The following is a 26,143-nucleotide window of genomic DNA, read 5'->3' as shown; positions in this document are numbered from 1 at the left end:
TAGCACGCTGAATTTCATACAGAGCAGTAAGTTTTAGAGGCTGCGGTGGTAAAACATATAGCAGACGGTCTCCTGAGTGCATACGCTAAAACTTACTGCTCTGCATACTGGCCTATTAGTGTAATGTTACTAACGTATTATGAGCATTTTAATTATGGTACTACTACTGGGAATCAAGTGCATCCCGGCAGCCTCTGTGACGTGATTGGGATGGGTCTAGCCTAGGAGCGCCAGTCGCCAAAACCAGGAAGTAGCAGCTTGGTGATAGAGAGCAATGAGGCTGTATAGTGTCTGTGATCAGTTATGTACTCTAGCGTAGTAAGAAGATAACATAGAGGGCTCCTAACATGCTATTGGATCAGGTAGGTCGATCGTTGGTAACTATGTCTGTAAAGTGTTATCGGATCCTATGTGCAGATTAGTCCACAGTCCACACAGTCATCTTGTGTCCCCACAGGTTTAGGATCAATAAATGAAACCGCACTGCTGCTCATTGGAAACTTTTGTTTCACTACATTTAGAGGTGTCTGTGCTTTTTCTGCAAATTAATTAAACACACACACACACTAATATATAATTATATGTGTGGGTGTTTAATTAATTTGCAGAAAAGGCATACCTATATAGGCACATGCAATGCAATATATATATTAACAGACCAAGCAAATTTAGCCAAAAACTTTAACATAAAAGAATGGAAAAAAAATTATAACAAATACAAAACATTTATGAATGTTTCACATTAAAAATGGTTATTGAAGAGAGACAGCTATGGGGAGATAGACACACGAGGGAGAGAGAGACAGCTATGGGGAAAGAGGGAGGGAGAGACTGCTATGGAGGGGAGGGAGAGAGAGCTATAGGGAGGGAGGTAGAGAGACAGCTATGGGGAGGGAGAGACAGCTATGGAGAGGGAGGTAGAGGGACAGCTATGGGGAGGGAGGCAGAGAGACTGCTTTGGGGAGGGAGGCAGGGAGAGACAGCTATGAGAGGGAGGTAGAGAGACAGCTATGGGGAGGGAGGGAGAGACAGCTATGGAGAGGGAGGTAGAGGGACAGCTATGGGGAGGGAGGTAGAGAGACAGCTTTGGGGAGGGAGGCAGGGAGAGACAGCTATGGGAGGGAGGTAGAGAGACAGCTATGGGGAGGGAGGTAGAGGGACAGCTATGGAGAGGGAGGTAGAGGGAAAGCTATGGGGAGGGAGGGAGAAACAGCTATGGAGAGGGAGGTAGAGGGACAGCTATGGAGAGGGAGGTAGAGGGACAGCTATGGGGAGGGAGGTAGAGAGACAGCTTTGGGGAGGTAGGTAGAGAGACATATATGGGGAGGCAGGGAGAGACAGCTATGGGGAGGGAGAGACAGCTATGGAGGGGAGAGAGAGCTATGGAGGGGAGAGAGAGACAGCTATGGGGAGAGAGGGAGAGACAGCTATGGAGGGGAGGGAGTTAGAGAGACAACAACTATGGGAAGGGAGGGAAAGAGAGCAATAGGGAGGTAGAGAGAGAGAATAATGGTGAGGGAGGTAGAGAGACAGCTATGGCATTGGGGAGGGAGGTAGAGAGACAGCTATGGGGAAGGAGGTAGAGAGACAGCTTTTGAGGGGAGGGAGAAAGCTATGTGGAGGGAGGGAGAGAGTCAGCTATGTGTGTGAGTGTGTGCGTGCTGTCCAGTCACCAGATAGTGTAAAAAAATTCTGCTCAGAGCAGTAGCAGCTCCGCACAGATGTAAAAAAAATTAGAGGGAACATTGGTCTGGAGTACTAGTACTCTTGCAAACAAATAACATTCTTGAAAAACTGCTGCTATATAGTGCTGTAGACACATGCACACTCCTGAGCTTACCTTACTGCTTTTTAGCAAAGGATACCAAGCAAACAAAATTTGATAATAGAAGTAAATTGGAAAGTTGTCTAAAATCTCATGCTCTATCAGAATCATTAAAGAAAAACATTGGGTTTCATGTCCCTTTAATTTACATTGTTATAACTATTTAAGGCAAAACATGCTGTAATCTGAGATGTCATCGCAGAAAATGCTGCATGTCTGTAGAAAGAACAAGACACATGCAGGAACTGTTAGCTTTTGCTTTTTGCAGCGATGCTCTACATTTGACTGTTCTCTTCAAACAGCGATGTGCTCTGACTGCACTGTATAAGTTTTCCTTAATATAGAGCAGCCAGAGGGATGCACTGGTTGAAGAGAAGTCAAATATGGAGCAATGCTTAATGACTGTGCCCCTAATCTTTCCAGGTCTGCAAAGCTGTGACTCCTGAATGTAAGATGTTTTTGTGAGCAATGCACCTTTTTATTACCTTATCATTAAATGTGATGTTAGACCAAGAGTAAAGGAAATAAATTTATTCAACAGACATTTTAAAAACTTAACAAAATGCATTTTCTCTGTAGATAATTTGCAATGCAATGTTCGACTGCTGCAATATATTAAAAAAGTTTAAATATTGCTTTATTCTCTATTCAATAAACACATTGCAAGTGAGTCAATACTTTAGTGTAACTGCCTAATTTAAAATTTAATTTAATTTCAAAATGACCTGTAGAAAAATTTTCACTAAAAAAAAAAAATCACAGAAAGTGAAAATAATTTCTGCCTCTGGGTTAGAACATATATGACTTATTGGCGCGCTAACTATTGTGTGCGAGCGATATCGTATTTTTGTGCGAAGGAAATTGCATGCGTGTCACAATTTGAAAGTAAACTCGATTACGAGAGTACAGTCGCATTTTACGCTCATCGGGTTAGTGCGACTGAAACCCTCGCATAAAGAGTACTGTTAAAACACAACATAAATACAGTTACACTCATATAAACACTATCTGAAAATAAATATTAAAAAAGGGCTCAGATATATATATATATATATATATATATATATATAAAGAGAGAGAGAGAGAGAGAGAGAGAGAGAGAGAGCGAAAACCATAGGGAGAAAGTAAAAAACAGAATTACTGTTATTTCTCCAGAAAAGGAGATTCAAACCACCTGGCAGTGAGTGAGACTGCAAGTATCATACAATATTTTACAAGAGGTGGTGGTGCAGCCCCTCTGAATTAATTATAAAACATTTATAATAAAAGAGAAGATTATACAAAAATGTATAATCCAAAAGAAGGGGGGAATCAGCATTCTTTTAACCGCTAAGCTCACATTGCATGAGTGTAACACACACGGCATCAGAGAAACGACCCTTAGACAGCGATCATATACAGAGATAAACATTTTTTAGCCCAACGGACCAGGATGATGGATAGTGGCCAATTTATCAATGTGCGAGCGGACATGATACGAAGTCCGCCGAACATCGATAAATGCCGGCAGCATACGCTGTCTGCATTTATCATTGCACCAGCAGTTCTTGTGAACTGCTGGTGCAATGCCGCCCCCTGCAGATTCGCAGCCAATCAGCCGCTAGCAGGGGGTGTCAATCAACCTAATCGTATTCGATCGGGTTGATTTCTGTCCGCGGCCTTAGAGCAGGCGGACAAGTTATGGAGCAGCGGCCCATACGGAGCTTGATAAATATGCCCCTAGACTCAAATGTAAAAACATTCACATTATAACCATAACCTGTGGAAGAAACATTAAACAAATGTCACATAGAAATAAAATATTTTTAAAATGTGGAAACCTGTGTCTCCGGGCATAAACAAATACCGGTAAGGATGTCCTTATGTTTGCAAACACATGGGCAATATATAGGATGATATAGCCCAAAGAGCTCTTTCCAGAGGTAAAAACGTAAAAGTTCAACCAAACAAGTTGCTGTAGCGTGTTTGACCTGAAGGCTACAAGGTAAAGACGACCTCACAAGCCTTTTGTAGTGTAATGAGTAGTTGAGCTTAACATGTGAATGTATCCATTCAGAGCAAATAGTGTCCATAAGAGACTAATGCAACAATCCCAGCGTCTGGGTCAGCCTCTAGCCTTAATCACATCAACCCGTTATTAGATGACTTTAGATTGACAGCAGAGAAACAAAAGCCGTTAAAGTTATTAAGCAGGTACTCAGATTTTCAAAGTTACCTGTCGGCTTTTCATTGTGTGCTGATGCCGTTAGACGACAAGAAGGTGCTTGTTTAATGTTTCTTCAACAGGTTATGGTTACAATGTGAATGTTTTTACATTTGATTCTATGCATCATCCTGCAGTGAACAAGTGAGCATGCTCACGAAACGCGTCTGCGTTGTTTCCTGACACACCTGATGATTTTATCTTGTGTGCTTTCTCTGGGCCGTTAAGCACTTTAGATGTTTTTATATTTGTGCCCTAAATAAAACTTTTTCGATTTTTACTACTCCGTGAGTTATCGTGCTGTTTCCTGCAGTGCGCCTCCTTTTGGATCTTTATATTTACCTTTTGGATTTGCAAGCAGACTTACTTTGGCTGCATAGCAGCACAGCTGATTTTCTCACGCATACCCACTCTCCATTGAGCCACGGCGGGAGACCGGAGTCTCCGCCTCATCTATTCTCTCAGCTTCTGTGCACAGCGCGCTCTTTAGACACAGACACCTACCTGTTCCCATCATCCTGGTCCGTTTGGGCTAGTAAATGTTTATCTCTGTATATGATCGCTGTCTAAGGGTCGTTTCTCTGATGCCGTGTGTGTTACACTCATGCAATGTGAGCTTAGCGTTTAAAAGAGTGCTGATTCTTTTGGATTATACATTTTTGTATAATCTTCTCTTTTAGTATATATATATATATATATATATATATATATATATATATATATATACCTAGACATGTCTAAATATGTGTATGTATATATATATATATATGTATGTTTGTATGTATATATGTGTGCATAGATGTATTTATATGTGTATATATGTACGTACACATATACATAATTATTCTATATATATATATATATTACAAAATAATATTCATATATTTATAGAAATATATACGAATCGGGATTAGCACTGCAGGTCTAACGTGGTGTCAAGTTAGTGCACCTGAAGACAGTTATCTTATGGTGCGTTATCTTTATATTAAATATAAAAATAATGTAAAAAATAATAATTATTAAAAAATATTATAGATGTTCTAAATCCAAAAATTTTCATTCATGACCAGATAGAGCATACAATTTTAAACAGGTTTCCAAATTACATATATTATTTTTTTATCCTTTGTGGAAAAGCATACCTAGGTAATATCAAGAGCAGTAATGCATTACTGAGAGCTAGCTGAAGATTAGTGGCTGCATATATATGTCTCTTGTGATTGGCTCCCCTGATGTGTTCAGATAGATCCCAGTAGTGAATTCCTGCTCCTTTAACAAAGGATACAAAAAGAATTAAGTATGTTTGATAATAGAAGTAAACTGGAAAATTGTTTAAAATTCTCTATCTAAATTATTTAAGAAAAAAAAAATTAGTTTCACGTCCCTTTAAATGTCCCTTTAGTTTAAATTCTTCAGACAACATTCACTTACATAGCCTGCTAAGGTTTAACTAAATCAGTCAATAGCAGCTAAATTTATCAGTATATTGTTTTTTACACATATTTCCACAGCAAATATCTGCTATTTCAGAAGTGGTCTACCTCTCCTTGTTTACACGTTTTAACAGCATAAATCAGCTACCGTGTCAAAAGTGTGACAGCTGCAAGATCATAAGAGATACAATATTTTTTTTTAACTCAAAGGATAATGATGTTTTTTTCATCCGCTAAAATAACCGTTACAACATACAAATGGCCTAAAGGAAGTTCAACAAACATCACAAATATTTATCTGTATAAAACAAAATTTTAAAGTCTTATACGCCTTCTATGTGCTAAATCTTGCGTGTCTTTAATTTTACTGTATCATCTTAACAAAATCTGCATTTTCACAGTTGTTTGCACAAAACCCTTAAAAACTCCGACCCAAGCATTTGTAGATTAACATTTTAATTAAGTAAATTATAAAGGAAGGTATATGTGATTTCTCTTTTTTTTAAATACAGTGTCATTTTACAATATCTAAATCGCATAGGGGCTGCAACTTTAATTAAAAAAAAAGTCTGAAACAGCTTCTATAGATGGATAGGAAAGTCAAAATTTAAACTTGCAGGATTCAGATAGAGCATGTAATTTTAAGACACTTTTAAATTCACTTATATTTCAAATGTGCTTTGTTCTCTTGGTATCCCTTGTTGAAAAGGTATATGCACATATCCTACACTAGTAGGATCTAGCTGCTGATTGGTGCCTGCACACATTTGTCTCTTGTGATTGGCTGACTAGATATGTTCAGCTCGCTGCCAGTAGTGCAATGCTGTTCCTTCAGCAAAGGATAACAAGAGAATGAAGCAAATTTGATAATAGAAGTAAATTTAAATTTCTTTAAAATTGTATGTTCTATCAATATCATGAAAGAAAATGTTGGGGTTTCCTGTCTATATATAAACTTGACTAGATACTAGAAACCATTCAAAGGAGGGCTACAAAACTGGTACATTATCTAGGAAATGAAACCTGTTTTTTATTTTTTATTAGAGACACATAATGCCTAGAAAATAAAACTTACAAGGAAATATTTTGTGACCTTAATATGTATAGCTCAGAGAAGAAAAAAGAGAGGAGATACTGTTGCATCACCTCAGCATCATCCCCTTAAAGGGACATGAAACCCAATTTTTTTCTTTCATGATTTAGAAAGAGCATGCAATTTTAAATAACTTTCTAATTTACTTCTGTTGTCTAAATTGCTTCATTATCTTGATATCCTTTGCTGAAAAGCGTATCTAGATAGGTTCAGTGGCTGCTGATTGGTGGCTTCACATAGATGCCTCATGTGATTGGTTCGCTGTTGTGCACTGCTATTTTTTCAACAAAGGATATCTAAAGAATGAAGCAAATTAGATAATATAAGTAAATTAGAATGTTGTTAAAATTTGCATTCTCTTTCTGAATCATGAAAGAAAATGTTTGGGTTTAATGTACCTTTAAATTGTAGCTGGCAACCTCAGCTGTTGCGGCCCACAGAGAAATCTTTTTAGCCCAGTAATGCCTTTCACAGAGTAGAACTTTCCTGTAGTATATCAGTCTGATCAGCCTATTACGGATAGTCCAGCGCCAAAATATCAGGCAATTCCATTTTATATATATATATACAGGGAGTGCAGAATTATTAGGCAAGTTGTATTTTTGAGGATTAATTTTATTATTGAACAACAACCATGTTCTCAATGAACCCAAAAAACTCATTAATATCAAAGCTGAATATTTTTGGAAGTAGTTTTTAGTTTTAGCTATTTTAGGGGGATATCTGTGTGTGCAGGTGACTATTACTGTGCATAATTATTAGGCAACTTAACAAAAAACAAATATATACCCATTTCAATTATTTATTTTTACCAGTGAAACCAATATAACATCTCAACATTCAAAAATATACATTTCTAACATTCAAAAACAAAACAAAAACAAATCAGTGACCAATATAGCCACCTTTCTTTGCAAGGACACTCAAAAGCCTGCCATCCATGGATTCTGTCAGTGTTTTGATCTGTTCACCATCAACATTGCGTGCAGCAGCAACCACAGCCTCCCAGACACTGTTCAGAGAGGTGTACTGTTTTCCCTCCTTGTAAATCTCACATTTGATGATGGACCACAGGTTCTCAATAGGGTTCAGATCAGGTGAACAAGGAGGCCATGTCATTAGATTTTCTTCTTTTATACCCTTTCTTGCCAGCCACGCTGTGGAGTACTTGGACGCGTGTGATGGAGCATTGTCCTGCATGAAAATCATGTTTTTCTTGAAGGATGCAGACTTCTTCCTGTACCACTGCTTGAAGAAGGTGTCTTCCAGAAACTGGCAGTAGGACTGGGAGTTGAGCTTGACTCCATCCTCAACCCGAATAGGCCCCACAAGCTCATCTTTGATGATACCAGCCCAAACCAGTACTCCACCTCCACCTTGCTGGCGTCTGAGTTGGACTGGAGCTCTCTGCCCTTTACCAATCCAGCCACGGGCCCATCCATCTGGCCCATCAAGACTCACTCTCATTTCATCAGTCCATAAAACCTTAGAAAAATCAGTCTTGAGATATTTCTTGGCCCAGTCTTGACGTTTCAGCTTGTGTGTCTTGTTCAGTGGTGGTCATCTTTCAGCCTTTCTTACCTTGGCCATGTCTCTGAGTATTGCACACCTTATGCTTTTGGGCACTCCAGTGATGTTGCAAGTGGCATCTTGGCAGCTGCACGCTTGACTTTTCTCAGTTCATGGGCAGTTATTTTGCGCCTTGGTTTTTCCACACGCTTCTTGCGACCCTGTTGACTATTTTGAATGAAACGCTTGATTGTTCGATGATCACGCTTCAGAAGCTTTGCAATTTTAAGAGTGCCGCATCCCTCTGCAAGATATCTCACTATTTTTGACTTTTCTGAGCCTGTCAAGTCCTTCTTTTGACCCATTTTGCCAAAGGAAAGGAAGTTGCCTAATAATTATGCACAGAATAGTTAAGTGTTTAGGAGCGCCTATTAAAAGGCTAAGTCTAAAGAGGGTATAAATAAAAATATGTCGTTAAGTATACCAGCACAAGGAGCCCAAGTGTGTAAAGGGTATTTACAAGTTTAATATAGCTTTTAAATTAACAATTTATTAAGGCAATATCTTAGTGTCTATAATCGCAAACAGATTTACAAAAGCATAAAAGTATATGGATCCATATCACTTCATAGATAAACAAAAAACATTCACTGGTGTACTGTATCTAATAAAATCAATTTTACAGTCTATGATAAAATTGGTCTGGATAAAGTCAAAAGGATGTACAAATGATACAGTAAAATACAGTAAAATACAATAGAATAAAATACAGTAAAATACAATAAAATACAAAAATAATGCAATAAAATTCAGAAATGATGTAAAAAAGCAGAAATGATGTAAAAAAGCAGCCAATGGGGATAGGTCGTGTGGCCTAGGATAAAAACAAATATGTGAAAAAAGTCTTCCTGATTTGATTTAAGAAAAAATGTGATATTCTTTTTGAAAAATAAAGTGAAATTTTGTGAAATTTTGTATTTAGCCTGATGAAGGATGTGATAAAAATGTGTAAGTCCCCTCGTGAGAAGTCAAAAGGTGTCCAAAATTAAGTCAATAGTCCACAAAAAAAAAAAGTCACTTATAAAAAACAAAAATCCAAAATGTCAAAAAATGATGAAATCCAAAAGAATTTAGTAGTGATAGTGTGATGTCCAATAAAAGTAAAAAAATGCCACCTGTGTTTATGGATCAAACTGTGAATAACTGAAAAAATGGAAATCCAACTGACCAATTTCTTGAAAATATTGGATGTAAGAAACAATAAATATAAAAAAGATATATAAAAAAGAATTATGAAAAATGTTTATAAAAAATGTAAGACGATCCAATCCCTGTGAAAAAAGAAAAGTACAACATAGAGCAGTATCGTTTAAAATACGTTTGCACAAGTAGAAATAAAACTCACCATATATGCCAACGCGTTTCGGCCCACCAATAGGGCCTTTATCAAGACTGATATATGGTTGGTGAGAGTGCTTGCTTTATACTTGTTTGATTTATGACATTTGCGCCAAAATTCTCAATTGCGCCAAAAAACTTGCGCCAAAAATTCGCGCCAAAAGTAAGCCTTTGAACCCGGAAGTATAAGATAGACCGGATATGAGTAGCTTCGGTTTCGGATAAAAACATATATTACAATATTATGGCCCATATATAAGTCCTTTGTTTTAGACTCATTTTGTTAATGTCCCTTATAAGTAATAATTGGCAGTTGGGGACTTGCTGGGTGTCTTGTACCGGATGTTTACATTCTACCGGAAGTTAACTGAAACCGGAAGTTGATTTTGAGAGCAAAATTTGACCGGAAGTGTGATACCGATAGTAACATTTGTTACACTATAGAGGCCCAGATATTGATTACTGCCCTCCTTAAGGACTCATTGTGCTGGTAACCCCAAAAAACATTAATTCGGCAGTTCGTGCCTTACTCGCCCCATAATTGGTACTCGATTCCTGAGGAAGCCGTTCTACCGGAAGTGGATACATACCGGAAGCTAACAGAAACCGGAAATTGGTTTCTTACGTGGAAAGCAGAATTTGTCTAGGGGAGGCGGTAGACATGTGTCTGAGATTTGTGAATGAAAACATTGTGGGATCTTGAATTTAGTATGGGAATCATTCACCTGTTTTGTTAAAATGACATAAAATAAGGAACATAAATTGAATAAAGAAAGATGTTTTTGATTAAAACTGTGAACATAAAATCAATAAAGAAGTTTTTGATTAAAGCTGTGATGTGGTCTCCAAATCTGAGATTCGTTTATAATTATTTATTTTAATCGCATATAAATTCTGACCTGAGTGTAAAACGAGATTGGAATATAATCTTAGTTATGAAAATAACCTATAGTTGTGGTAACTTATTCTCTTATTATTTAGGAGTTATTAAATCCAGATAGTTAGACAACTCCTAAATAATAAGATTTAATAACTCCTAAATAATAAGAGAATAAGTTACCACAACTATAGGTTATTTTCATAACTAAGATTATATTCCAATCTCGTTTTACACTCAGGTCAGAATTTATATGCGATTAAAATAAATAATTATAAACGAATCTCAGATTTGGAGACCACATCACAGCTTTAATCAAAAACTTCTTTATTGATTTTATGTTCACAGTTTTAATCAAAAACATCTTTCTTTATTCAATTTATGTTCCTTATTTTATGTCATTTTAACAAAACAGGTGAATGATTCCCATACTAAATTCAAGATCCCACAATGTTTTCATTCACAAATCTCAGACACATGTCTACCGCCTCCCCTAGACAAATTCTGCTTTCCACGTAAGAAACCAATTTCCGGTTTCTGTTAGCTTCCGGTATGTATCCACTTCCGGTAGAACGGCTTCCTCAGGAATCGAGTACCAATTATGGGGCGAGTAAGGCACGAACTGCCGAATTAATGTTTTTTGGGGTTACCAGCACAATGAGTCCTTAAGGAGGGCAGTAATCAATATCTGGGCCTCTATAGTGTAACAAATGTTACTATCGGTATCACACTTCCGGTCAAATTTTGCTCTCAAAATCAACTTCCGGTTTCAGTTAACTTCCGGTAGAATGTAAACATCCGGTACAAGACACCCAGCAAGTCCCCAACTGCCAATTATTACTTATAAGGGACATTAACAAAATGAGTCTAAAACAAAGGACTTATATATGGGCCATAATATTGTAATATATGTTTTTATCCGAAACCGAAGCTACTCATATCCGGTCTATCTTATACTTCCGGGTTCAAAGGCTTACTTTTGGCGCGAATTTTTGGCGCAAGTTTTTTGGCGCAATTGAGAATTTTGGCGCAAATGTCATAAATCAAACAAGTATAAAGCAAGCACTCTCACCAACCATATATCAGTCTTGATAAAGGCCCTATTGGTGGGCCGAAACGCGTTGGCATATATGGTGAGTTTTATTTCTACTTGTGCAAACGTATTTTAAACGATACTGCTCTATGTTGTACTTTTCTTTTTTCACAGGGATTGGATCGTCTTACATTTTTTATAAACATTTTTCATAATTCTTTTTTATATATCTTTTTTATATTTATTGTTTCTTACATCCAATATTTTCAAGAAATTGGTCAGTTGGATTTCCATTTTTTCAGTTATTCACAGTTTGATCCATAAACACAGGTGGCATTTTTTGACTTTTATTGGACATCACACTATCACTACTAAATTCTTTTGGATTTCATCATTTTTTGACATTTTGGATTTTTGTTTTTTATAAGTGACTTTTTTTTTTTTTGTGGATTATTGACTTAATTTTGGACACCTTTTGACTTCTCACAAGGGGACTTACACATTTTTATCACATCCTTCATCAGGCTAAATACAAAATTTCACAAAATTTCACTTTATTTTTCAAAAAGAATATCACATTTTTTCTTAAATCAAATCAGGAAGACTTTTTTCACATATTTGTTTTTATCCTAGGCCACACGACCTATCCCCATTGGCTGCTTTTTTACATCATTTCTGCTTTTTTACATCATTTCTGAATTTTATTGCATTATTTTTGTATTTTATTGTATTTTACTGTATTTTATTCTATTGTATTTTACTGTATTTTACTGTATCATTTGTACATCCTTTTGACTTTATCCAGACCAATTTTATCATAGACTGTAAAATTGATTTTATTAGATACAGTACACCAGTGAATGTTTTTTGTTTATCTATGAAGTGATATGGATCCATATACTTTTATGCTTTTGTAAATCTGTTTGCGATTATAGACACTAAGATATTGCCTTAATAAATTGTTAATTTAAAAGCTATATTAAACTTGTAAATACCCTTTACACACTTGGGCTCCTTGTGCTGGTATACTTAACGACATATTTTTATTTATACCCTCTTTAGACTTAGCCTTTTAATAGGCGCTCCTAAACACTTAACTATTCTGTTTAACTCCCTCTTGGGTATCTAGAGACCCTCTCGTTATAGGAGCTTAAGTCTTGTAAGTTAGCGCCGTAGGAAAGACCATACACCATCATAATAATTATGCACACCTGATATAGGGTGTTGATGTCATTAGACCACACCCCTTCTCATTACAGAGATGCACATCACCTAATATGCTTAATTGGTAGTAGGCTTTCGAGCCTATACAGCTTGGAGTAAGACAACATGCATAAAGAGGATGATGTGGTCAAAATACTCATTTGCCTAATAATTCTGCACTCCCTGTATATATATATATATGTATAAATAGCTGAGATGTGCACTCTCACTTTTTAAATGACTGCCAGGGTGCTAGTGAAAATTAACAGCAGTAAATAACAAACTTGCACTCACTGGTCTTATCAAACCATCTTTAACTGTGACAAAAAGTGTAACGTTTCGGGGACAATATATCCCCTTTGTCTGAGGAAGGGGATACCTTGTCCCTGAAAACGTTACACTTTTTGTCACAGTAAAAGATTGTTTGATAAGACCAGTGAGTGCAAGTTCGTTATTTACTGCTATATATATATATACACAGTATATACAGTATATATATATATATATATATATATTTCCCCACACCTAAATGATGGCACAGATAGTATTTTTATAGTTGAACCCTACAGATGGGCGTGATGTTATGTACCGCCTGGTGTGTCTGGGAATAAAACGTAAATTTGATTAAACAGTCAAGGAACCGGATGGGATTTTATATACACATTTTACACGTTATCAGGCTAAAATAAGCGTAGCTGAAGGAGACAGAAGTTTTCTGTGCAAGTCAGATTAGATTTTATTTTTAAATCTGAATAATTGTATCATGAGCCCCAGGGCAAAGTCTGTAGCAGCCCCCTCCCCTTCCAAAGCACACATGATTGCAAATGAAGAGATATTAGATATAAAAAAAATTGTATTATAATACCAGATTTAATAATAATACCAGATTTGTAAATTCATTAATTATGAAGGTGGTATTTTGTATTACAAACAGGCACAACACGTATTCATATTCAATGACTATTAATATGAGAGCAAGGAGCGTGCTACTACCGTTTTACAAATATTTGAAATAAAAATAACCATTTTCCTTATAAGTTACATTGGCAATTCAATTTTTTTTTTTTTAACATAAACATACTACAGGAACCGACATGTATTTTGGAAATATAGAAAGTTACTCTACCATCATCATGTGTCTCTCTGTTCTTCCGTCGGTGCCGGTCTCTTCTATGGCTAACCGCAGAATCTGTTCCTGTCTCGTTGTCCAATCCATCTCGACTGCTACCAGCATTAGGGCTGAAATAAAATCAAAATAAAACAATCTTACTTAAAGCCTCAAAGGTGACTCAACATTCCACCTAAAATCTCTTGAACAGCTTCTGGGACTAAGACGTTTTTTAGGCGTTAGTGAGGCTTGAGGGTGGAGTCTCATATGCTATATGGGTGTTGCATGTGTTATGTGGGTGGAGTCATTGCTGAAAGGGGCAGGGTCATTGCTTTTTCATGGGTGGGGTTATACAGGGTTGGGGAGGTCAGTGGGCAGAGTCTGGGTAGTCCCTGGTTTCACTTTAAAAAATGTAAAATTTGTCCTGAAGAGAAAGATGTGGGAGGGACAGAGGGGAAGTGCTCCCAAACCGTGACATTCCCATAATATGCAGGTCAGTTGTGAGCTCATCACAAGAGCAAAATATGTGGTCACTACATAGCTATTTGATTATTTCTTTAATGAATCCAGGGACCCATTCCAATCTATCAGAATTCCCCTGCAAAATGCATCTCATGCCTTTTCAAGTGCATTTGTGGCACAAGTCCTAAATATCTTTTCTACAGTATTTAAATCAATAAGAAAACATTTTTCAAACACATATTTGCAGGATTATTGGATAGTTCAAATTCTACACCTTGAACCTATTGAAAATACATTTTTGCCTTTTTGATTTTCTATGAGTGCACATTCAACGAGAACTGTAAAACTGGCACCTAGACATTCACAAGTGCACGACCCTGGCGCTATTCCTGTCTCCTTTAAATAGTACAATCACAAAAAAACACTTACAATTCTTTAGATGAGGCTCTCACAACAATTGATAGTAATTCATGTGTCAACATCCCAGTGTCAAAAGAGTAGCCCAACAGTAAAAGTTATATTTAAAATTTCTAAACTTTTATTTCATTGTCAAGTAAAACAGTGTAGTACACTCCATGGGGTCAATTTATCAACCCGTCAATCGGCCCTAATGCATCTGTTTCGGCTCGCCGGAAAGGAGAGTTAAGAAGCAGCGGTCTTAAGACCACTGCTCCTTAACTCGTCAGCCACCTCTGAGGCGGCAGACAGCAATCTGCCCCTTCCTGATACGGTCGGGTTGATTGACAATCAAACAAAAAGAAGAGGGCACCTCATAGTGTAAATCAGCCTTTTTAAGACCAAAGAGGGTGCAAAAAAGAAAAGGCTTACCAGATAGAAATGCACCGTACTAATGACCGGTGCTAGCAGACAGACTAACTCTTACAGTGGTTAGCACACTGATGTGGCTCGTTGATGCGCTGTGTCTTTGGCACCGGAGTACTCTCGACTGTGCTTTAGGAACCCTTGTTCCGGTTCATTGATCCACTGTGTCTTTGACACCGAAGTACTCTTGGCTGTGCTTTAGGAAGGCCTAGTTCCTATACGATGGGTGAATGCTAGCGGTAAGCTTGATGTGCAGTTAAAGAGAAATGACAATTCCCGATAAAGTTAATAGTAACAAGCTTTTATTCCAACATTGCTACACGTTTCTCGACCGTAAGTTGGTTGTTTCCTCAGGCAATACAATTTGAATAAAAACAATCGGATTTGGCAACATTAAATACACATGTGAATTAAATTAACGGAAGTTGTCATGGAAATAATGGATTGATTGACACCCCGAATCTGAAGGAAGCGGCATTGCACAAGCATTTAATTAGAAATGCTTGTGCAATGATAAATGCTGACAGCGTATGCTACAACAGATCATGTCCGCCCGCACAATAATAAATCGGCCACCATATGTAGACTTATGAATTCCAAACAGCTACATAAACTGACGCGTTTCATGCTCTTTCTTGCTCTTTTCAAAGATGGTAAACTGCCTTTAAAACACCTATCCATTTACCCATTTTACTATTGTCTAATAAGTGAATCAAGCCATCACCTTTAAGAGAGATACAACTGCACCTCACTGATGAGGCCCATAGGAGGCCGAAACAATCGTCTGGGGTTGTTGCTTCCCTTGTTCAGAGAAAAATAGCCTGGTATTTTGGCACTGGACTGTCTTTGGGCAGAGTCAGAATGATATGCTTCAGGATATTTTTTCTCTGTGAAGGGGCATAGTTTGAAAAAAGAACATGCACCCTGAGGAGTTACAATAAAAATGAACAGGCATGGAAGTTATTCTAGCTTCTGTTCTATCTCATGGAGTGCTGTTCTCTCTCTTTCGAAGCCATCACCTTTCGTCTCATTAATTCAGTAATACAATTCCCAAATGAGGGAATCCCGGTTCAATATTTCTGTCATCAGAAGTGATGTGACAGCTGGGTCAACCAATGAGAAAACCAAACCATCAAATGCACAATCTCTTCATCTGTCAGCTCGGGTGGTATGTATATGTATATCCGAAACAAGAAATTTTGAGAAGCACGGAGACACGGCTGGTTAACACATTTATTGGACAGGATATCCAAACGAATTTACAAACACAGTGTTCGGAGGGCCTCTGCCCCCGGTTAAAAGTACAGAGAAGAAATTGTCAACTTAGAGAGCTAGCAGAAACATCGGCTAATGCGTTTCGGCGTGAGCCTTACTCATAGCCAAGATAAAATACATGTAAACCTAATGTGGTTTAAAAACCATAGCCCTCACAGCGGTTGGTTGCCGGTAATTCACACCCTCCTATGGCAACAACCAATCCGGCATGTTGATGTCACACGCCCCCTCTGTTTGCGTAAGCAGTACCTGTTACATGCCCACTTCAGTCCGTGCGCTATACAACCTCTCTGAATCTAAGTACAGAAATTCAGTAAGTGAATTAATAACTAGCGTTTTTACACTGTACTTCATGATGAAGCATATCCTAGGGTATTGGCGAAATCCGTGAAAGTGTTTGTGTATACTGGAAAGACAGTTCCGATTACATTAACCTCTTCAGCTTCATACTTAGGTTGATTAAGACTGACGAACTTAGAAATGTCCGTAGGGGAGCTTCATGTTTAGTTGGGAGTTGAGACCTCAAGGATATATTATGCAGATATGAAACTAGATAATTAAGCATTCCTAAACTTTGAATATTATTTAAAGGAACCCAATAGTGGTCCTAGGTATTATGCCTTTAAACAAGCAAGTGATGCTACAAATAATGATAAAATTAAACTAAACTAAACACAATCACTAAATGTATATATATTTACATGTAAGGGGAGAGACCAAACACAGGGTCTTACTGAAGATTTATTATTTATTAAGGGTCAAGGTAGAGGCCCATAATAACGTGCCATATAGTGCATCCAAGCACATCTCCCTGATCTCTAACTAGAAGTGTGAACCTAGACTGACCAAAAATTGATCAAGTCAAATTCAGAGTTGAGGCCTTCTGGAACTCTTGTTTTCAGTTTAAATATCCAGAAGGCCTCTCTCTCTCCCAATTTGTGTGTTCTGTCAATTAGTCCCTTCCTTGGAGGAATCTTGTCAATGATGGTCCACGTAAAGGACCCCAGTGATTTCTGATGCTTTTCAGTGACGTCCCTGACCAAAGGGGTTGTCATGGTACCTACTCTAATATCTGACATGTGATCCTTAATACGTGTTCTGGCCTCTCTTGTTGTGAGTCCTACGTATTGAAGGGAACATATATTGCAAGTAACTAGGTAGATAATATAGGTTTGTCTACAATTCAAACAAAATTTAATCCTAAATCTTTCCCCAGTTACAGATGAGCTGAAGGTATCCCCTACGTTAACCCTCTCACATGCCACACAAGTGTGGTGGTGGCATCTAAACACACCTACACAACTAAGCCAAGAGGATACAACAGGACTTTCAGACCCAATCCTAGTGGGTGCTACAATGTTCCCAATCGTCCTGTTCTTCCTGTAAGCAAACCTAACCCCTTGGTCTATTACATCAATCAAGCCATCGTTCGCTGCCAAAAGCTTGAAATGTTTGCCTACTATCTGTCAAATTTCACCATATTGTCTAGAATACTCAGTAATAAAGGCAACCCTAGTATTGGGATTCTCATTTGCATTAAGCTCACCCTGTTCCTTCCTATTCTGGATCAATAACGTTTCTCTAGGAATTCTCTCCACTGCCTTTCTCGCCTTGCTAATTGTCTGAGAACTGTAACCTCTTTCCTTTAGTCTGAGTGCCAATTCATCTGCCTGTTTTTCATACACCAATGAAATGGTACAGTTCCTTTTTAGACGGATGAATTGGCTCTTGGCTACACCTCTAAAGACCCTTTGTGGATGGCAGCTGGAGGCATGAAGGAGTGAGTTTCCGAACACTGTGTTTGTAAATTCGGTTGGATATCCTGTTTAATAAATGTGTTAACCAGCCGTGTCTCCGTGCTTCTCAAAATTTCTTGTTTCTGTTACTTCATGTTTTGGTCGGAGTGAGCACGGACAACACAGCTGAGGGCTGCAGGGTTTGGCAGAACGATTGGAAGTGCTCGTAGGACATGGGACCGAGGATGACCTACAACTGTCAGTGAAATTGCTGCACAACAGAGATTGAAGCTGCATCCCAGGTGTGGAATGTATTAAGCCGCCGGAGATTTGCAAGCAAGGAGGTATGTGCAGAACCGCTGCAAGGTAATTGTGTTACTATTTGCCAGTCAGGACTGTTTACTATAACTGCATGCATCTTTGGGTAACCATAAGGTCAGGTCTCTACATTATCTAATTAATGTGGGGAGGGAGGAACCCCTGTTTGTTATTCAGACGAGCGCCAGGACCCCAGGGGGGTTGAGTTTGAGTGTTCTGTGCAAGCATAAGAATATAAGTGCAGATATCTGCAAGGTATATCGACACACCCACTTCTACTATTTCTTGTACCCTGGGCTGTATTTACACCCATCTTCCTGTTTCCTCTGTTGGTGCTAAAGTATATGTATATCCACCACACTGATACAATGTAATCACCAGAGCCACAATATTTTGGCCCTCAATACATATGTTACTATACATGTAAATTACACTCGGTGCATTTTTCTCTTGTTATTACTATACAATATAATTGAACCTTATTTACAGTTAAAAACCTAAAAGAAAAAGTAATCAATAAAAACATAGAACTAGCAAGTTTACTTGTGGAGAATGTAGCTTAAAAGTGAAGAAATATAGAAATGCCTCTTTCCCTTCCTCATGCTGTAAAAAAACCCCAAAGTGGCCAATTTTAGTATAGTACCGAAAGTGCATTAAAATTTACATTCCCAGCCGGGATGACCAATTATGTCAGGGTTTCATAATGAGCATTTGGGAGAATGGGTTAACAATATTCTACAACCTTCAGTAATCTACAATAATTCAGTTAATCTACCCAGCTTCCTAAGGGATACAAAGTACAACTTACAAAAAGTACAACATGTTAGGTGGGAGTCGTCCTATAGCTGGCTAACAATAGATGCCAGTTCATTATATTCTTGCATCCCCCACCATCTTGGGCTAAAGGCAGTTGAATTCTTCTTGAAAGAACACAGTACCTATAATTATTATTTAATTATGTGTATATTACAGGTATTGGAGTACATGTTGACTCAATTTGGGGGACAATTTTATCTCCAGAGATGTGGAACTGCCATGGGGGCTAAATTTGCCCCATCTTATGCCAACCTATATTTGGGTTGGTATGAGTGGTTCCACATCTTTGGAGACTCAAATCCTTTCCTCTTGGATGTATGCTACATAGATGATTTATTGTTTAGTGAGAATGATACAAAAGTTTTTTATTGAATATATGAACAGCAATCATCTCAACCTCAAGTTCACATTTGAATATGAGGCACATAAAATAAAGTATTTAGATGTTTTGGCCACTGGGAATATGGAATCACATAAGTAGAATTACAAAGGAAAGAACTGGCAATTTAAAGCTTAGAGCTTAGAGCGGATTCATGCCATCCTAAACACTTACTGAAAGCTATATCCAAAGGCCAATTCGTAAGAGTAAGAATAAACTGCACTACGGAAGTCTCTTATTATAAGCACTCATTGGAACTAGTGGATAGGATGCTGAAACGTGAATATAATAAAAAGGATCTGATGCCAACAGAGAGCAAGTTCGCTCTATGGGGTCGATTTAGGAAGCAGCGGATACTGCTTCCGACCCACTCCGCTTTAGGTCCACCTGAAGCGGAAGTTAAGAAGCAGCGCAGCTCCTTAACTCATCCACCACCTCTGAGGGGGTGGACAGCAATCAGCCCGATCGGATCTGATCGGGTTGATTGACATCCCTGCTAGCAGCCACGAATGTGCAAGGGGCGGCATTGCACAAGCATTTCACTAGAAATGCTTGTGCAATGATAATTGTAAAATTGTACCCCAAGGATAGACAACTACTTTTAGGTAACAAACTGAGATCAGTAAGGAAACAACAGAAAAAGGATAAACTATACTGTAGTACAAGGTATAGTAGGAAATTTGGTACTATAAAAAGGATTATCAATAAAATTGTAGAAATATTAAAATTGGATCCTGTTTTGGGTGAAAGTTTGAAGAATGGGTGCAATTTTAAAACTAGGAGAGAGCCCACCCTAGGAGATGGCTTGGTGAAGTATGTATACAATGACCCAGGAAAACACAGGATAACTCACTCAAAGATGGTGACCTCTGCTCTGTGTGGATAAATCTGTAATGAGTTAGGAGGGTCACATAGAGCAACTAAATATCTCCCTTTCCAGGGTAACCCAGATTTTCTGGAAGCATTTACCACTGGTGTGTTAGCCACATGGAAAGGTTCTCTCAGAAGGTATTAGTAGGTGAGGGCAGTAACATGCTTCCCTTCAGGGAGTTGCAAACACAGTACAACAGACCACATTTACACCACTTTGCCAACCTTCAGGTGAGGCATTATGTCACTGGGTTGATAAAATCAAAGCTAATGCTGATAGTGACATATATAAATTAATCCAATGGACAAAGATTGGATTGACTTCTATTTCTTTGATATATAAGCTACTAAAGGATACTCGTGCGCTAACCCGACACTGAGTTAGACCTACATTGCTAAATCTGAAGGAAGTTATGAATATTTTACATTCCAATGCTCTTTTTATTTTAAATATACTTATACACAGGTATAGATATATACATATATACAGTATATATATATATATATATATATATATATATATATATATATATATATATATATATATGAATTCAAAACTACAAAGAACATTTTCTTCTATGTGTATAATATTGGAATATAAAATATTTACAGTACATACACAAATGAGTATCCTGCTAGTAATGAGAAATAATACGGAAAATACCATTTATTATCACTTGTGTTAACACATGATAGTGTAACTGCTTATGTAAACACACAGGAACACAAAAATCTCAAAAATCTGCTATCCGAAGGTCAGATTGTTTTATTTCTATTTTCTAAATGTTTTTTTTTAAAGACATAGCACACATTCTTGGGATTTAATAATACAAAGTTTTTTTTTAAATGTGGAGCTGAATAACTCTTTTTTATGATGTTCTGTGGACTTTAATTATCATTCGGCTAGATTACGAGTTTTGCGTTATGAGCGGTGTGGTGCTAACTTGCAAGTTATTGTCACCGCTCACTTCCCTACAGCGCTGGTATTACAGGTATATAAAAACCCGGCGTTAGCAGGCAAAAAGTGAGCGTAGAGCAAAATTGAGCTCCATACCACACTCCAATACCAGCGCTGCTGAAAGCTGCGGTGAGCTGCTTTCAGCAGCGCTGGGGAGAGCCGGCTGAAAAAAAGTCTAACACCTGCAAAAAAGCAGCGTAAAGCTCCGTAATGCAGCCCCATTGATTCCTATGGGGAAACTAAATTTATGTTTACACCTAACACCCTAACATGAACCCCAAGTCTAAACACCCCTAATCTTACACTTATTAACAACTAAACCGCTGCTCCGGACATCGCCGCCACTATAATAAACATATTAACCCCTAAACCGCCGCACTCCCGCATAACAAACACTAGTTAAATATTATTAACCCCTAATCTGCCACCCCTAACATCGCCGCCACCTACCTACATTTATTAACCCCTAATCTGCCGCCCCCAACCTCGCCGCCACTATACTAAATTTATTAACCCCTAAACCTAAGTCTAACCCTAACACCCCCTAACTTAAATATAATTAAAATAAATCTAAATAAAACCTACCATAATTACCTAAATAATTCCTATTTAAAACTAAATACTTACCTATAAAATAAACCCTAAGCTAGCTACAATATAACTAATAGTTACATTGTAGCTAGCTTAGGGTTTATTTTATTTTACAGGCAAGTTTGTATTTATTTTAACTAGGTAGAATAGTTACTAAATAGTTATTAACTATTTACTAACTACCTAGCTAATAGGATTTTTCACCTTGAATTCCGATTGGCTGATTCTATCAGCCAATAGGAATTCAAGGGACGCCATCTTGGATGACGTCATTTAAAGGAACCTTCATTCTGCAAGAAGACGTTGATTGAAGAGAATGCTCCAAGCCGGATGTCTTGAAGATGGAGCCGCTCCGCACCGGATGGATGAAGATAGAAGATGCCGTCTGGATGAAGTCTTCTGCCCGTCTGGAGGACTACTTCTGCCGGCTTGGATGAAGACTTCTCCCCGCTTCGTTGAGGACTTCTTGCCACTTGGATGAAGATTTCTCCCGGTTTCGTTGAGGATGGTTGTCCGGTCTTCAAAACTGTAAGTGGATCTTCGGGGGTTAGTGTTAGTTTTTTTAAGGGTTTATTGGGTGGGTTTCATTTTTAGATTAGGGTTTGGGCACTTGAAAAAAAGCTAAATGCCCTTTTAAAGGCAATGCCCATCCAAATGTCCTTTTCAGGGCAATGGGGAGCTTAGTTTTTTTTAGTTAGGATTTTATTTGGGGGGTTGGTTGTTTTGGTGGTGGGTTTTACTGTTGGGGGTTGTTTGTATTTTTTTTTTACAGGTAAAAGAGCTGATTTCTTTGGGGCAATGCCCCACAAAAGGCCCTTTTAAGGGCTATTGGTAGTTTAGTTTAGGCTAGGGTTTTTTTTATTTTGGGGGGGACTTTTTTATTTTGATAGGGCTATTAGATTAGGTGTAATTAGTTTAAATATCTGATAATTTCTTTTTTTATTTTGTGTAATTTAGTGGGGGGTGTTTTGTAATTTAGGTAATTGTATTTAATTTATGTAATTTATTTAATTGTAGTGTAAGGTTAGATGTTAGGTTTTATTTTACAGGTAAATTTGTATTTATTTTAGCTAGGTAGTTATTAAAAAGTTAATAACTATTTAGTAACTATTCTACCTAGTTAAAATAAATACAAACTTGCCTGTAAAATAAAAATAAACCCTAAGCTAGATACAATGTAACTATTAGTTATATTGTAGCTAGCTTAGGGTTTATTTTATAGTAAGTATTTAGTTTTAAATAGGAATTATTTAGGTAATGATAGTAGGTTTTATTTAGATTTATTTTAATTATATTTAAGTGAGGGGGTGTTAGGGTTAGGTAATGATAGTAGGTTTTATTTAGATTTATTTTAATTATATTTAAGTTAGGGGTGTTAGGGTTAGGGTTAGACTTAGGTTTAAGGGTTAAAAATTTAGTATAGTGGTGGCGACGTTGGGGGCGGCAGAATAGGAGTAAATAAATGTAGGTAGGTGGTGGCAATGTTAGGGGCGGCAGATTAGGGGTTAATAATATTTAACTAGTGTTTGCGATGCGGGAGTGCAGCGGTTTAGGGGTTAATATGTTTATTATAGTGGTGGCGATGTGTGGAGCGGCAGATTATGGGTTAATAATTTTATTTTAGTGTTTGCGATGCAGGAGGGCCTCGGTTTAGGGGTTAATAGGTAGTTTATGGGTGTTAGTGTACTTTTTAGCACTTTAGTTATGTGTTTTATGGTACAGCTTTGTAGCGCAATACTCATAACTACTGACTTTCAGTTTACGGTATCGATCTTGGCGGTATAGGGTGTACCACTCCCTTTTTGGCCTCCCAGGCAGACTCGTAATACCGGCACTATGGAAGTCCCATTGAAAAAACATAATTTATGCTTACCTGATAAATTTATTTCTCTTGTAGTGTGTTCAGTCCACGGGTCATCCATTACTTATGGGATATATTCTCCTTCCCAACAGGAAGTTGCAAGAGGATCACCCAAGCAGAGCTGCTATATAGCTCCTCCCCTCACATGTCATATTCAGTCATTCGACCGAAACAAGACAAGAAAGGAGAAACTATAGGGTGCAGTGGTGACTGGAGTTTTAATTAAAATTTAGAACTGCCTCAAAAAAAGACAGGGCGGGCCGTGGACTGAACACACTACAAGAGAAATACATTTATCAGGTAAGCATAAATTATGTTTTCTCTTGTTAAGTGTGTTCAGTCCACGGGTCATCCATTACTTATGGGATACCAATACCAAAGCTAAAGTACACGGATGATGGGAGGGACAAGGCAGGAACATTTAAACAGAAGGAACCACTGCCTGTAGAACCTTTCTCCCAAAAACAGCCTCTGAAGAAGCAAAAGTGTCAAATTTGTAAAATTTTGAAAAGGTATGAAGTGAAGACCAAGTTGCAGCCTTGCAAATCTGTTCAACAGAGGCCTCATTCTTAAAGGCCCAGGTGGAAGTCACAGCTCTAGTGGAATGAGCCGTAATTCTTTCAGGGGGCTGCTGTCCAGCAGTCTCATAGGCTAAACGTATTATGCTACGAAGTCAAAAAGAGAGAGAGGTGGCCGAAGCCTTTTGACCTCTCCTCTGTCCAGAATAAACGACAAACAGAGAAGAAGTTTGCCGAAAATCTTTAGTTGCCTGTAAGTAGAACTTCAGGGCACGGACTACATCCAGATTATGCAAAAGACGTTCCTTCTTTGAAGAAGGATTAGGACATAATGATGGAAAAACAATCTCTTGATTGATATTCCTGTTAGAAACTACCTTAGGTAAAAAACGTAATTTATGCTTACCTGATAAATTCCTTTCTCCTGTAGTGTAGTCAGTCCACGGGTCATCATTACTTCTGGGATATTAACTCCTCCCCAACAGGAAGTGCAAGAGGATCACCCAAGCAGAGCTGCTATATAGCTCCTCCCCTCTACGTCACACCCAGTCATTCGACCGAGAACCAAACGAGAAAGGAGAAACTATAGGGTGCAGTGGTGACTGGAGTATAATTTAAAAATTTAGACCTGCCATAAAAAACAGGGCGGGCCGTGGACTGACTACACTACAGGAGAAAGGAATTTATCAGGTAAGCATAAATTACGTTTTCTCCTGTTAAGTGTAGTCAGTCCACGGGTCATCATTACTTCTGGGATACCAATACCAAAGCTAAAGTACACGGATGACGGGAGGGACAGGCAGGATCTTTATACGGAAGGGACCACTGCCTGAAGAACCTTTCTCCCAAAAACAGCCTCCGAAGAAGCAAAAGTGTCAAATTTGTAAAATTTGGAAAAAGTATGAAGAGAAGACCAAGTTGCAGCCTTGCAAATCTGTTCAACAGATGCCTCATTCTTAAAGGCCCAAGTGGAAGCCACAGCTCTAGTAGAATGAGCTGTAATTCTTTCAGGAGGCTGCTGTCCAGCAGTCTCATAGGCTAAACGTATTATGCTACGAAGCCAAAAAGAGAGAGAGGTAGCAGAAGCTTTTTGACCTCTCCTCTGTCCAGAATAAACGACAAACAAGGAAGAAGTTTGGCGAAAATCTTTAGTTGCCTGTAAATAACATTTCAGGGCACGGACTACATCTAGATTGTGCAGAAGTCGTTCCTTCTTTGAAGAAGGGTTAGGACACAATGATGGAACAACAATCTCTTGATTGATATTCTTGTTAGTGACAACCTTAGGTAAGAACCCAGGTTTAGTACGCAGAACTACCTTATCTGAATGAAAAATCAGATACGGAGAATCACAATGTAAGGCTGATAACTCAGAGACTCTACGAGCCGAGGAAATAGCCATCAAAAACAGAACTTTCCAAGATAACAATTTAATATCAATGGAATGAAGGGGTTCAAACGGAACACCCTGTAAAACGTTAAGAACTAAATTTAAGCTCCATGGTGGAGCAACAGTTTTAAACACAGGCTTAATCCTGGCCAAAGCCTGGCAAAAAGCCTGAACGTCTGGAACTTCTGACAGACGTTTGTGTAAAAGAATGGACAGAGCTGAGATCTGTCCCTTTAAGGAACTAGCAGATAAACAATTTTCTAAACCCTCTTGTAGAAAAGACAATATCCTAGGAATCCTAACCTTACTCCATGAGTAACTCTTGGATTCGCACCAATGTAAGTATTTACGCCATATTTTATGGTAAATCTTTCTGGTAACAGGTTTCCTAGCCTGTATTTAGGGTATCAATTACTGACTCCGAAAATCCACGCTTTGATAAAATCAAGCGTTCAATTTCCAAGC

The 26,143-nt window shown here is 38.0% G+C and overlaps 1 protein-coding gene across 3 annotated transcripts in view; it reads right to left on the bottom strand.

The window, feature by feature from the left end:
- DVL1 (dishevelled segment polarity protein 1) overlaps positions 1–26,143 on the bottom strand; it is a 533,666-nt gene that overhangs the window by 226,201 nt on the left and 281,322 nt on the right. For all 3 annotated transcript variants that reach the window (XM_053690518.1, XM_053690519.1, XM_053690521.1), the window contains exon 4: positions 13,701–13,813. In XM_053690518.1, the coding sequence (XP_053546493.1) occupies positions 13,701–13,813 (113 nt within the window). The remainder of the gene's footprint in view (positions 1–13,700; positions 13,814–26,143) is intronic.

The sequence above is a fragment of the Bombina bombina genome, chromosome 8 (genome assembly GCF_027579735.1).
Source record: "Bombina bombina isolate aBomBom1 chromosome 8, aBomBom1.pri, whole genome shotgun sequence".
In the NCBI taxonomy this organism is placed as follows: Eukaryota; Metazoa; Chordata; class Amphibia; order Anura; family Bombinatoridae; genus Bombina; species Bombina bombina.
This window is presented reverse-complemented; position numbering and strand designations above follow the sequence as displayed.